This window comes from Octopus sinensis, linkage group LG13 (genome assembly GCF_006345805.1).
Source record: "Octopus sinensis linkage group LG13, ASM634580v1, whole genome shotgun sequence".
Classification (NCBI taxonomy): Eukaryota; Metazoa; Mollusca; class Cephalopoda; order Octopoda; family Octopodidae; genus Octopus; species Octopus sinensis.
In genome coordinates this window covers 33,535,755-33,551,521 of record NC_043009.1, presented here as the reverse complement: position 1 = coordinate 33,551,521, position 15,767 = coordinate 33,535,755, and the positions used below count along the sequence as shown (strand labels likewise).

At 38.9% G+C, this 15,767-nt stretch overlaps 1 protein-coding gene across 2 annotated transcripts in view; it reads left to right on the top strand.

Annotated features, from left to right (window-relative positions):
• Nucleotides 1-15,767, top strand: part of LOC115218265 — a 70,048-nt gene that overhangs the window by 41,768 nt on the left and 12,513 nt on the right. The window contains exons 3-4 of one of the 2 annotated variants that reach the window (XM_036508290.1): nt 1,306-1,420; nt 11,383-11,562. In XM_036508290.1, the coding sequence (XP_036364183.1) occupies nt 1,306-1,420; nt 11,383-11,562 (295 nt within the window). The remainder of the gene's footprint in view (nt 1-1,305; nt 1,421-11,382; nt 11,563-15,767) is intronic. The other variant, XM_036508291.1, reaches the window with a different exon arrangement.

Genomic DNA, 15,767 nt, shown 5'->3' with positions numbered 1-15,767 from the left:
TAGTCTGGTCTATGAAACCGCATGCCTATTGCTTATGGTACTGACTGGCTTCCCGATCGGATGGTTATGTGTTTCATTCCTAAACCAGGTGGCGTGCGGTGCCCAAAACACTTCATTTCACTCTGTTCCAACTATTTAACAGAAAATGAGCGCCAGTCTTGTCATGGCGCCACTTTCTCTCCTCCGACTACGTTGTCGCTATGAATAAATTCGCTGCAGTCAAAATGCAGGGCTTTCGGAATTTTCTATTAATAAATTGATATTCAAAAAGAGTCTATTTATAACATGGAGATTTATAGACGCAAAGAACGCTTACTTGATCTTACCATGTTTCGTCTGAATTCCATTGAATCTGGTTGTAATTCGTTTTATTACCTATCTTTATAAAACCTGCGATCTTCTTGTACTGGTTTCTTTAATATTATATTTTATACACCCACTGCTGAACAGACTTGTCATTGTTTCTATTCTACATACACGAAATATTTTTAGAATAGCTAAATCTTAACTACTTCACATAATGAACATAACAATAAATATTGCATAATCATAATAAAGCAATAAAGATTACATAATAAAAACAATCTGACACATTAAATATTACGCAATAAACATTACTCAACACTCACTAAACATAACATAAACATTACATAAAACATTATTCAATAAACACTACTTAAACATGATATAGCAGTAAACCACACATACTACATGCCAAATATTACGTAATAAACATAATATAACTCTAAATATTACATAAAATAATAACATTGCAGTGTAACACATTACATAATAGATATAAACATCATTGTATAAACACGGCATAATAAACATAAGAAGTGAGGGCGCGTGGCTTAGTGGTAGGGCATTCGGCTCATGATCGTAAGTTGTGAGTTCGATTCCGGCAACGCGTTGTGTCCTTGAGCAAGACACTTTATTTCACGTTGCTCCAGTCCACTCAGCTGGCAAAAATGAGTTGTACTTGTATTTCAAAGGGTCAGCCTTGTCACTCTCTGTGTCACGCGCTGATTATCTCCGAGAACTACGTTAAGGGTACACACGTGCCTGTGGAATGCTCAGCCATTGCACGTTAATTTCACGAGCAAGCTGTTCCGCTGATCGTATCAGCTGGGACCCTCGTCGTCGTAACTGGCGGAGTCTTTTAAAACATAAGAATGATATTACTTTAAAAAACATGACAAAATCAACATAACAATAAGCAAAATAAATATTGTGTAATAAACATTATTAAATGTTAACACAAGGTTAATATTATTGATGTAAATGTTTTTTTCTTCTTTTCAGGCACGCCGTGTGATTCCGGATTTATGGATTCACCACAGCCAGGAATTACCACTCTACGCTGTAGAATGTCCCTTAGGTGACCAGCCAAATGAACAACTTCCATCTCCAAAAGCTGGTAACCATTAAAACCTCATCTCCATATCTTCTACAACTTTCATCTGCTTCTTCTTTCACCAAATCTAGAATTGCATAATTACTCTCATCAGTAATCTTGTAATTACTCTCACCCTCTACAATTTCTTCCTGGTTTAGAAACTTTGCGAATATGTAGTTTCGGGTCCAGTTCATCAGTGACACGGCACCTTGGGCAAGTGCCTTCATTCTTATCTCCAGTGGACTAAAACGCTGTGAGTGAATTTTGGAAACTGGAAACTGTTTGGAAGCCGTTCCTGTTCTTGTTTAGTTCATTTAAACTCTCACCTGGTCTAACATCACACTCCCATGTGGTCTTGGGAGTTTTAAGCAGGGTTCCAGATTAAAGTTTTCGGGTCAAGTCTCGGGTTTATTATGAGGATAACTGCCCTACCTCATTTCATCAGGGGTCAGGCGGGGCCGACCTTCTTTGTGAGTAAATTTATCAACTGCAAGTTATCAGTGGCAGTTGATTGATTGCTAGAAATAGCTGGCAAATATCTCTGAAATGATATTCTATTGTCTTAAACAATAAGGATAGTCACGGATGGAATAACTTTGATCACTTGGAATTAACCAAGGGTTTAATAACAACAGCAACAACACTATTTAATACTCTAGTGAACAGAATCAATAAAGGAACCTCTACGTCATCACCCCACCTGCTAAAAATAACTGCCAATTTACCCTCCAATCCCAATATACTGTCTTAAAGAGAAAAAGCGAAGGATATCTTGGGTAATGATGAACCAGTTGTACAAAAAGTTAAGATGGTCATCCTTGGAACACCTTTTGATCATAGGTCCACTCTATCAAAACTGACTTGATGAGGATTATCATATTTGATGGTTTATATGAGGCTCGAGTATTGGTCCTTGAAGGCTGACAGAAGCTCTTGCATGCCGGACAAAATGCTTAGCAGCATTTCGTCCGAGGTTCACTTTGCCTTTCGTCCTTTCAGGGTCGATAAAATAAGTACAAGTTGAGCACTGGGTGTCGATATAATAGACTCATCTCCCCTTCCCAGAACTTGCTTGCCTTGTGCCAAAATTTGAAACCAATATTATTATCAACCATTTACTAGTAACGCAAACCCTCTGTTTTTAAGATGCTTTTTTATGGGATATTAAAAATGTAGAAGTCATATCAACTATGAAATACAGTATAACCAATTAGCAAAGTCACTAAGCTTCCCATAATCCCTCAGTAAATCTACGTCATTGCATTAATTAAACATTACCGTATTAACGACATAAACCTCCCCGTTTGTTACGCACCACCCCCTACTTCACCTTCGTTTCCTTTTATCGCGCAAACATTCACGGGTCAATCAAGGAACCTCTACACAGTCGCTCGACCTGCTAGAAATAATAGCTAAATCTTCCTAATTTCACAACTTACTGTCTCAGAATAGAACAAGTTTGACAATGTGGTCCTAGGTCCCTTGTACATGCAAAAAAGAATGGATAGGCACGGTCGGAACATTTTTAATCGTAAGATTTCTTAGTCAGGGTCGACTTGAATTTAAACAGCAACGACAGCAACTACGACAACAACAATCTAAACATTCTGTTCAAATATGAGTCCCCTTGCTATGAATAAGGGAAAACATATTTAGTAGAAAGGGGTGGGTTACGGGTACATTACTTAACTGTGGTGGTGGGCAAAGACGGACGTTTATGATGGGGAAAATTGAAATATTTCGTTTTAGTATTTGATTAACAAGATTCTTGATGTGAAATCGTGTGTCGATACAGATTTTGTTGTATCTTGGGAGGGTCATTATGCCCAATACTAAACACAGACACTGGTTCTATCTCACTTCTTTTATCATATTTTAGGCCTGCTTCAAATCTATTGTAGACAGGGCATGTCATTGATGAGGTCGCAAATGGCGACGAAAGGACTCTGACGAACCTAACTGACTGACCGACTGAACAATTAATTAAACAATCAGTTTATTGGTTAAATGATTAAGTATTTGACTAATAATGATAAAATAAGTGAAAGAGAGCCATTGCGCGTGTTTATTATTGGCATAAGAAACCTCCCAAGATACAACAAAGAATTGAATTTTTATTATCACATATTCGTAAGCATTTTGGGGCGGAAGGATCCTCCATATGTCCCATGAGGCTGTAGACCTGCCTCTAGAATATTCCTCCTCTGCAACGTGGAGGCCACGATAAGATTTTCCTTTCATGAAAATCCAGCGATTGCAGTGATGTTGACCCAGTGAAAGTAGGGGCCGAAGCAAAAAGTATCATTATAAGCGCTGCTGTCAGAACGGAAAGATTCTCTGGTGTAAATATCATAAGAGGCCTTGTTCAACGCACCGATAATTCTTCTAATCCATCGCCCTGCATTGCTATTTTATTTTACCGACCATGAAGGTATAAAAAGATAAAACTAATCCGGGTAGGATCTGAACTCAGAATTCTATCCGATGCTCTACCGACTCGGCCAATTCTCGCCTTAAATAGACAACTAATGCTTAAGTATAGTTTTGATTTTAAGATTCAAACGAAGTTTTCTCACCATGGGTTTTTAAGAACATCGGTAAGGGTTGGTTTAAATATGAATGAAGGCAAAATTCCTCCATGATTAAAGGGTTGTTATATTTATGAGAAATTAAGTCAGATTCCTCTCAAATATGTAGTTCTACTGTCTTGAAAACGAAAGAATACATTGGATGATGTCCTAGATAGCCTTTTCTCAAGTAACGACAAGACGGTCACGGCTGGAAGACACCTTGATGGTAGACTAGGAGCTGACTAGAGACTAAGCAACAACAGGCATATCTATTGTTGTTGTTGACTGACTTTCTCTCTTGACGAAAGAAAGTATCTCTTTCTCTTAATAACTCGATTTAATTCTGTATTTAATCTCTCTCCTAATAATCCAATTTAATTCTGTATGTGAAGGCCGGGTCCACGTATCAGCTGTTAATATCTTGCCTGGTCCTGTCTCTATCTCTGCTATATGTGGAAATCATATTAATTAGAAATCTCATCTTAAGTTATCCTGCCGAGGTCAACTATGCTGTCCCTCCCTCCCGGGTTGAAAAAGCAAGGCTTCAGTCAAATACTGGAGTCAATGGTACTGAATAATTTCCCACCATTAAATTTGCTGGCCTTGTGCCTAAATCAGAAGCCATTAATTGGAAACTTTGTCAACAATCTACATATATTTCTTAAGCCATCTTCGTCCGTCAGTGTTGGTAAAAACTAGAAATTTAACGATGTGGTATAATAAGGCAGAAGCATGTCTAAAGTTATCTTCCTGTACTACATTGCTTACATTGTCTACGCTACTATACCAATGCTGTGTTTAAAATTAATTTTAATTAAATTTTCGAGATTGTCTCCCCTGAATTCTTGGACCTGAATTAGCCGTTCTGCTAAGATTCTCACCCGACCCCACCTATCCTGTATTACGGTTGTATTCGCTGGCTTCTTATATTAACCGTGTTAATATCGACCTTACCCCCACCCCACCCCCAATTACCCAAGGTGTCTACTGATTGTCCCAGTTATATCACGTGGCCAATGTTGGAGTTGGGAGCCAGAATTTGATGAAAAAAAAAAAGCCAACCTTCCCGTGGTAACATTATCAATGTGGAAATGTTCTGAAAATAGAAAAGGTCAGCCAGAAGAAGGCATCAAAAACATAATGGCATGTTTAGAATAGCTGCAGAGAGTGTTCGTGTGTGCAAGCGCTGGTGTGCGAGTGTGCATGGGCGTGTGTGTGTGTGTGTGGTGTGTGTGTGTGTGCATGTGTGTGTGTGTATGTGTGTGTGTTTACATGCATATATACGTATATGTATATATTTGTTCAGGAACATACGTATTTGTAGAACTATGTATTTATATGTGCATACTTGTATATGTGTATGTATATATATATATATATATATGGATATGTATATCTATCTATCTATCTGTATATATATATGTGTGTGTGTGTGCAAATATGTACATGTCTATATGTATTTAAATGTGTCCCTGTTGGCAAATATATATATATTCATACATACATACATACATACATACTTACACAACTGTATATACACATATATAATTTTATACATACATACCTTATACATGTTATCAAGTAGACACAAATTCGGATAACTATCTGTATATCCAATTATCAATCTACTTCATTCTCTGTCTGTCACTCTCTCTCTCTTTCCGCACACACACACACGTAGTAGCCACACACACACACACACACACACACACACACACACACACACACACCACACACACACAGAGAATCTCTCTCATCCATGCATGCCACGTATGAATACCGTATTGAACGATCGTGTCTGTGTGTCTGTCAGTCTGTATGTCAATACGTATGTTTAATAATGGATGAACGTCAAGTAGTTTGTGCATGCTAGTGTATGTCGGTGTATGTGTATACGTGTGTGTCTATTGTTTACTGTGTATGCGAATGTGCAGGGTGTGTGCATGAATGTGTGAGTGTGTGTGTACGTGTGTGTGCATTTTTATGAATGGGTGTACATGCACAAAAGGATATATATGAATACAAGTGTGTCGGGTTCTATAAACTTATATATTTATGCGTACAGATGTATCCGTGTTTCTGTGTATTAATGCATGTACGTATACTTGTCAGTATGTATGCATTGGTATGAATATGTTAGCATAAGACATACAGCCAAGCGCTTTATAGATGCGAAACCAATGGTCACTTTCTGACCGGCCATAGGAAATCAACCATGTGTGTGTGTGCGTGTATATATATGTATATATATATATATATATATATATATTATATATATATATTTGTACATGTATGTATGTAGATGCATATATCGTAATGAAATAAAGAACGAGGCATTATATCCATACGATATCTTATTGGCTTACGTTCGAGATGGTTCGGTGAGCTGTTTTCTTCATACATCTCTGCAGCCTGAAAGATATTTCATCATCCAGGGAGCAAGAACAGCTGAGTGTGCTGCTCAGGTAGACAAACTTGTCTACCACTTTCAGAATTGTTCCTTCAACCAAAATAGCTGGTTCCACGCATGGATTTCCAGGTTGGAACATTATAACAGTCTTGTCCAGGCTAATGCTGAGTCCAAACGCCTTGCATGAAGCAGAAATACGATTCATAAGTATTTGCATGTCATCCACTATATGAGTGACTAAAGCGCAGTCATCTGCATAAAGGAGGTCACGAATAAGAGACTGGAAAGCTTTTGAATTGGCAGCAAATCGGTGCAGATTAAAGAGGTGGCCAGAAGATCGATACCTGACATATATTCCCAGAGAGCTAACCTTGGGTAAGGGACGTATGGCCAGTGGTCCTTCCCTTGGATGAATTTTGAAGCTAATATTGAGGTCATTTGGGCAATGCTGGTGGTATATTCTTCACATTGTGCAAATGATGTATCACTCACGGCGGCGCTGGAGAGAATAGAGTTTCAATGCTTTAAGAGGGTCCCAATAATCGAGATCAGTTATGTCCTTAAATATATGATATCTCTGCAAGCTATGAATTTTCACCCAGTTTTCATAGAAAATATCAACAATCTCTTACTTTCACCATCGAACGACCATGATTATTACGATGTCTTTTTATGAAATTTTCAAGAGAAAATGTGCTTTCATGGCACCTTTCTTTGTATGTTTTTGCTTTACAAGACACCACCTTGTCGTTAGCAACTGATTATGAGGAACGGAAAAAGAGACAAAAAGTAAGAAAAAAACCTGTACCCATATTTGATTCGTACTTTATCCATCAATCCAGAAACCTCGATGGATTTGAAATCAACCGGAACAAATACCAAAAAACATCATTTCCATCCGATGCTCTAATGACTCTGATAATCTGTTACCTTATACCAACACTACCCAATTTTTACCTTCATCTCACCCATCATACAACATTGAAAATGTGTCAATGATTTCTGTTGTTTATTCCACAAAAACGAGGTTGTGGATTTGAAATCAACCGGAACAAATACCAAAAAAACACTTTCATTTCCATCCGATGCTCTAACGGCTCTGATAATCTGTTACCTTATACCAACACTACCCAATTTTTACCTTCATCTCACCCATCATACAACATTGAAAATATGTCAATGATTTCTGTTGTTTATTCCACAAAAACGAGGTTGAAGCAACCGAGGAAAATATTCTTATGAAAGTATCTATTTCAAAATGTAAACAACCATAAAAATGGCCTCTCCATAATATTTTTACATGTGATGTTTCTATTTTATGTTACGATTCATATGAGCGTGTATTTACTAATCTTCAGATAATTTTACAAAGGTTTGCTACCAATTACAACAGAGCGGATTTCTTCAGTTCTCCTTGCTCAAATTCCTAATTGCGTTAAATTGCTGTCACTAATGGACGACCATCCATTGTATCCTGATTTAGTTTCCTCTTATTCTCATTTGATTACTAATATCTGTTTTACTGTGTGTGTACATACATACTTACACACATGCATACATATACATGCATACACACGAACACACACACCACCACCATCACACACACACCACCACCATCACACACACACCACCACCATCACACACACACCACCACCATCACACACACACACTCATATAAGTACACTAGAGCGAAATGCAATGGAAAATAGTATTAGAATATCAAAAAGTAAAATATTTTATCCAAGTTGAAAAGACTTCACAAACTGCTACACAGCGTTTCACGTAATTGATCATCAGAGTAATACTATATATAGAACCCCTTGTGCCCTTGGACCGAAATTATTATGAGCACACAGACATCGTAAAAAGTTGGGGTTGTTTCCTGTGACGTACACAACAGCAACTAGCTTATTTACGTTTGAATCTGCCGGATCGTATTAAGAAAAAATATGCATATCATCATTTAAAATTTTGCTGTTCACTGTTCAAATAATTATTATCTCTCTCTTTCTCTCTCTCTCTCTCTCTATCTATCTATCTACCTACTTACCTACCTACCTACCTACCTACCTACCTACCTACCTACCTACCTATCTATCTATCTATCTATCCATCTATCTATCTATCTATCTATCTATCTATCTATCTATCTATCTATCTATATATATATCTATCTATCTATCTATCTATCTATCTATCTATCTATCTATCTACACGCGCGCAAACACACACATACAACACACACATACAACACACACACATACACACACGCGCACACGCGCGCACACACACGCGCGCACACACACGCGCGCACACACACGCGCGCACACACACGCGCGCACACACACGCGCGCACACACACGCGCGCACACAAAAGCGCGCACACACACGCGCGCACACACACGCGCGCACACACACGCGCGCACACACACGCGCGCACACACACGCGCGCACACACACGCGCGCACACATACGCACATACACACACACAGACACACACACACACAGAGACACACACACACACACACAGACACACACACATACACACACACACACACACACACACACACACACACACACACACACACACACACACACACACACACACACACACACACACACACACACACACACACACACACACACACACACACACACAGTGAGTAACATGAGTTTTATTCAGCATTTCTAAAGAGTATGATCTGAGAAATTTAGTGAAAATCTGAGTTGACAGGTGCATGCGTAGACGTGTAGTTATGAAGTTCGTCTCGAAATCATGTGATTTTGACTCTGATCTCAGTGTGCGCAGGCTTATATGTGTGCGTGGAATAACTTCGATCTGGCCAATTGTCTGCGAGTAGCATTTGGTTGAAGACCCATCAGATGTATGGGTGTGAGCGTTTACATACATACATACATACATACATACATACATACATACATGCTTACTTGCATACATACATACATACATACATACATGCATACATGCATACATGCATGCATACATACATACTTACATGCATGCATGCATACATACATACATATATACATATATACATACATACATGCATACATGCATACATACATACATGCATACATACATACATGCTTACTTGCATACATACATACATGCATACATACATACATACATACATACATACATAGACACATACATGCATACATACATACATGCATGCATGCATGCATACATACATACATACATACATACACACATACATACATACATACATACATGTTTTACTCGACAAAGTCTGTCTACAGTGTACAGCTACGCAAGAGTTCGGAAGACAATAACTAACTATATAGTAAGAGTTTTGTTCTAGTAATCCAAAGGTCCAGGTTTCGGTCCTGCAATAATGCTAATAATAAATTGTGCGAAATATATCGAATTGCTAGTGAGTCCGGCAATCTAGCTTATTTCAGCTTATTTGGCTTCGATCAGGGGTGAAATTAAACTTAAATAATGTCCTTTAACATAGAGGAGAGAAGACCATGACGAGTTCTCAAATCGAGGCAGTGGATTAATTGTCTGGCAAGTCCGGATATCTGTTCATGTTTTGGGTGCCATATTTGTTTGTGATTATTCTTTTATTCGTACATTTATGCAACTTATCAATGAGTATGTGTCTACGTAAACGTGTGAAACTAGTGGTTATGGCACTCCCTGGGCCAAAGGTTTCCTCAGTAATAAGTGCCAATACATTGTTGTCTGCGGTAAAGGTTTCTGCCCACTTGACTGTATAAAGGCAATACAGTTAACTCCCCTTAAATGACTCAGTCAGTCTCGCTGTATGGAGGCATCACAATATAAAAACATCTTTTCATCTTAATTACCGGCAGCATTTTGAGACTTAGAAATGGCTCCTTATCTTGTAGTTCTGAGTTCAATTCTAACCGCAGACTTAGAGAAATCCCTTCAGTGTTTTGACATAGAATCTAATTGATCATTGTCTTCAGATTCTGGGTATGACGACAGTGTGTGTGTGCGTTGTGTGCGCGTTCGCATACATGTGTGTGTATGTATGTGTGTGTGTGTGTGTGTGTGTGTTTGTGTGTGTGTGTGTGTGTGTGTGTCTTTCTCCATCTTTCTTTCAATTGGACTTTCCTCTGTTTCTGAAGAAGAGCGTTGCCCGAAACGTTAAACTACCTCTCTTTCCTTCCCTGAACATCTGCCTAATACTTTACATGTACCACGTCCCCGCGTTGTTTTTTGTGTGTTTGTTCTTCTTTTTTTAGATTTATTATATATATATATATATATATAATTAGTTTGCATTGGCATCGAGTCATATTAGTTGTAATAATGAAGTCAAACCAAAAAGTAATATTTTGAAATCATTTAATACATAGGTTTCAGCTTCATGTAATAACAGGAAATGCATCCATTACGTAAACCTTCCTCAGTCAAAGCATTTCAAAATATCACTATTTGATTTGACTTCATTATGAATATAATATATTTTCAAATTCCGCTGGGGTCAGCTTTGCCTTTCATCCTTTCAGGGTCGATTAAATAAGTACCAGTTACGCACTGGGGTCGATGTAATCGACTTAACCCCTTCCCTCAAATTAGAAGCCTTGTGCTTCCAGTAGAAAAGATTCTGAATATAATACATGTGTGTGTATGCGCGCGTGTGCGTGTGTGTGTATGTACGTGTATGAGCTCAACTTTCACTTTCCTACTAGCCCTCTTCCCCCGGGGTGGGGAGGAGGTTGATGAGCCAAGAGTCATTAAGATCGAGCTTCTAACTAGACGCGACTAATATAATCTCTATTTTTTAAAAACGAAATTGGTTATGTACAATCAGAAGACACCCTCCTTGCTTCTCTCTCTTGCGATCCTTTTCTGTAAAGTTATTCCGTTATTCCTTCTTTTAATCCTACATTCCAGAATCCTAATTCTCCTTCCTTCCACTCTTCCTCACTGCTAAGTCTCTTCTGGATTTAGATTCCTTAGTGTTATATTCTCATCTGTTTTGTAGATTTGTCAACAATATGCGAAGTACTACAATCCTATGTACCCCAGTCCCCTAAGGAACTCCATCTTGAAAAGGGAGAGTTCTTAAAAGTTGTCGAGAAAGACTGCAATGGGTGGTGCCGAGGGGTGATGGGCACGGATATTGGATGGTTTCCAGGCAGTTACGTCAAAGAGATTAGAACAGGTAAATCATAAATACTAATAATGTATGGTTGATGCATGCCTTTTGTTTGCGCAATGTTCTTAATGAGTTTTTTGCCTGCAAGAATTAAGGAATGGTCATTTATTACAGCTTCTCAATTATATCTGCTACTAATAAATTATTGGTTCCAACATGGTTTTTCATCAAACTTTTTGGTAACAGCCTTGAAAGGTAAAGTTAAATTCTGCTTCGTCTCATCTTCTTTGAGCTTTCCTCTTAATTAGATTATCATCCTTGGTAACTCTCGGTGAAATGCCAATGGAATTTGATTCCATTGACTTTAGTTTTTCTACTTTTTGGTGGAAGGGGTACTGCTTATGACCTTTGCAGGCCCCAATTAAGGTTTGTGAGGTTGATGTGGTTAATGTTGTGTTTAGTCTGTTGCGGATCAACATGTGCAGGGAAGAGAAAAGAGAGGAGATTCCAGAGGAATGACGATCGGGGGAAAGAAGGACTGGTTTGTGCAGGAAAGAAAGGGAGGTGGACGCACCAAGGGTGATGAGAGGTGAAAAGACTAGTGGGTTGGAGGTACCTGAATGGTAAGAGTACGAGACTAGCCAAATCTGAATGCAGTGGTCGTTATTGTAGCAACGCAAAAGCCAGAGAAAGGCGATAGCACTCGTGTGGACCAGAGGCTGGAGTATGTTTTTAGTGAATGAGTACTAATGAGTTGAGCTGTTCTAAGATTTCTGTGAACGATTTTTTAAAGTTATCTCTATTGATTTTGTATAGAATTTAGAGCTAATACTGAAAGTTATGACGTTTTGTAAACGAATACATCTATGTAAACAACGCAACCGAAGATAGAAAGAATTGGTAATGGGTGTATAAGCATATTCCCAGAATTATTGTTCCTTCTTCAGTACCACATCCAGCTCATTAAACGTCCATGAATACATTGATGACCTCAAAGGATACTAAGAACAAGAACAAAAGCATTGGAGTGCAGCTCATTGTCGTTGTTCTTCTTCCTCCCGCTGACATGACCTTGTGCCAGCTTCTTTGTTCAAATTGACTATCATTTCAAACACTCATCTCTTTGAAATATAATCTATGTCTTTCTTTGTTTGGATATTCATCGTGGTGGGCTGAGCGAAAGTGTACCAGTGAAAGATTAACTGATACCAACTGAGGAAGTCTTAAGAGGTCGCACGACCTGCTAGAAATAGGAGCCACACAACCCCACGACCTATCTATAAAAAATGGGATGGTCACCGCTGGAATATCTTTAATCATGGGTCCATGCAATCCGAGTTTTCCTGGGGTTAAATAATTACAAACAGAGCAACAACAGCAGCTATTATCAGTATGTTAGCTGATGACGTCTATTTGTTTATTGAAGGATTAGTTCTCGATGTGGTGGCCACTAACAGCTGTATGTACCAACGTTACTTTCCGAAAAAGGATTTCACCCCAGATCAGGATGAGGGTGGAAATAGAAATGAGTGGGTGGGTGGGGGGAGACATTGGCGATGATGATAATAATGATGGTGGTGGTGATGGCGATGATGGTAGTTGCATTGGTGATAATTGTGGGGTGATGTTGGTGGGAAGGGTGGCGCTGATAGTGACGATGACTATGGTGATGATGATGATGTTTGCGATGGTGATGGAGGTGATTAGGGTAGTTCTAGCGGTGATGGTGATGGTGGTGATGGTGCAGCGATAGTGATGCTGCTGCTGATGATGATGAAGGTGAGGTAATGAGGACGGTGCTGGTGGTTTCGGTTGTGGTAGTGATGTTGATGAGAATAATGAGGATGATGACGACGATAACGACGATGGTGATGATGATGATGATAGTGCTGTTGTTGTTGTTGGTGGTGGTGGTGTTGAAGCTGGTGGCGATGAGGATTACTGATGGTAGCGGTGATAATGATGATAGTGGATGGTGATGGTGGTAACGATAATCATGATGGTGGTGATGGCGAAGGAGTTAGTTATGTTGTTGATGTTGGTGATGAAGATGATGATGATGATGATGATGATGATGATGATGATGATGATGATGATGATGATGGTAATGTGAGAATACTATGGTGTGAATAAATTCAACAAAAACAAGAAACAGTGAAAACAACAACAACAACAACAAAACCATCGATTTTCTTGTTTTCTGGGATTCTTTCATTCTAAAACGTCATAATTCCAAAATGCTATGTTTTTCTATTAATCATTCCACACAATTTCTTTCCCTTATAATATTTCATCTCACAAGTAACAAGATGCTTACATCTCCTTAACTTATTAAGGAGATGTAAGCAACTTGAAATTGTCTGTTATTGATATTGTAATTTAAATAAACATAATATCTATCTATCTATCTATCTATCTATCTATCTATCTATCTATCTATCTATCTATCTATCTATCTATCTATCTATCTATCTATCTATCTATCTATCTATCCATCCATCCATCCATCCATCCATCCTTCTTTCTTTCTTTCTTTCTTTCTTTCTTTCTTTCTTTCTTTCTTTCTTTCTTTCTTTCTTTCTATCTATCTATCTATCTATCTATCTATCTATCTATCTATCTATCTATCTATCTATCTATCTATCTATCTATCTATCTACCTCTGTATGTGAGTTTGTATTTACAAATGACTGTTAATACATTGGATTACTCAGACTTTCAATTATTTCCACCTTCAAACTGAGCATCCATTATCAGAATAATTCCATTAGTTGTTGTACTCCATTGCCGTGCAATAGAGTACGAATGCGGTACTCCATTGCTGTGACGATGGTCATTCAATTGAAAGCCGATTGGAGTAATCCAACGTACGACTGACCGGTTTTCATAGACATAAATCCTCATATATTCCAGCTTCATAAATCCTTGGATTAAACGCTTTTCTTATCAGCAGGGGTCGACGTAACCTTTCCACCTTTCGAGGCTGATGAAATAAGTACCAGCTGTGTACTAGGGTCGATGTGTGAGGGCGCGTGGCTTAGTGGTTAGGGCATTCGGCTCATGATCGTAAGGTTGTGAGTTCGATTCCCGGCGACGCGTTGTGTCCTTGAGCAAGACACTTTATTTCACGTTGCTCCAGTCCACTCAGCTGGCAAAAATGAGTTGTACTTGTATTTCAAAGGGTCAGCCTTGTCACTCTCTGTGTCACGCTGATTATCCCCGAGAACTACGTTAAGGGTACACGTGTCTGTGGAATGCTCAGCCATTTGCACGTTAATTTCACGAGCAAGCTGTCCGTTGATCGTATCAGCTGGGACCCTCGTCGTCGTAACCGGCGGAGTCTTTAGAGGGTCGATGTAATCGACTTATCCCTTCCCCCAATCTCGGTGTCTTGTGCCAAAATTTGAACCAATAATAAGCAATGCTACTCACACACGCACACACACGCACACACACACACACACACACGCACGCACACACACACACGCACACACACACACACACGCTCACAAACACACACACACAAAAACGTATGTTACAATTTAAATTTGTTGCTGCTACTGTTCTACTGCTACTGCTGCTGCTGCACCACCACCACCACTTACTACTACTACTACTACTACTACTACTACTACTACTACTACTACTACTACATAATTAAACGACTTTATGCTTATGCTTATCTGTATTATTGCATGTAGGTACATATACGTGTGTGTGTGTATACACACACACACACACACACACACACACCACACATACACACGTATACATATGTATGTATAAACATCATATGTCTATACTTTGTGCGTGTGTGTGTTTGTGTGTGTGTGTGTTTGTATGTACGTATGAAACACATAGACTCTTGTTTCTGAGTGCATGCGGTTGTATTCTTATCTATGCATCTCACGGTAAATATGAACGACTATATTTTGTATGCATCCTCCAAGCCAAGTACTACGTACTCAATCTATCTACTCACACAAACGAACACATCTACATACACACACACGCACGCACACACACAAATGCATATACATACGCAGCAAAGGGTTAATAATGGCGCTAACAGCCATTCCTTAAACAAGACTCTTTACAAGTTTTATCTGTAAAAATGTCAGAGAGGGAGTGAGAAAGGGTGGGAGAGAAAGAAAGAAAGAAAGAAGGAGGGGTGAGAAGTGGAGGGTGAATGAGGGAGAAGAATCGTCCTCCAATTTCGGCTTGTATTTCATTCACTGAACCTGAAAGCATAAGATTTGAACTCAGAATGC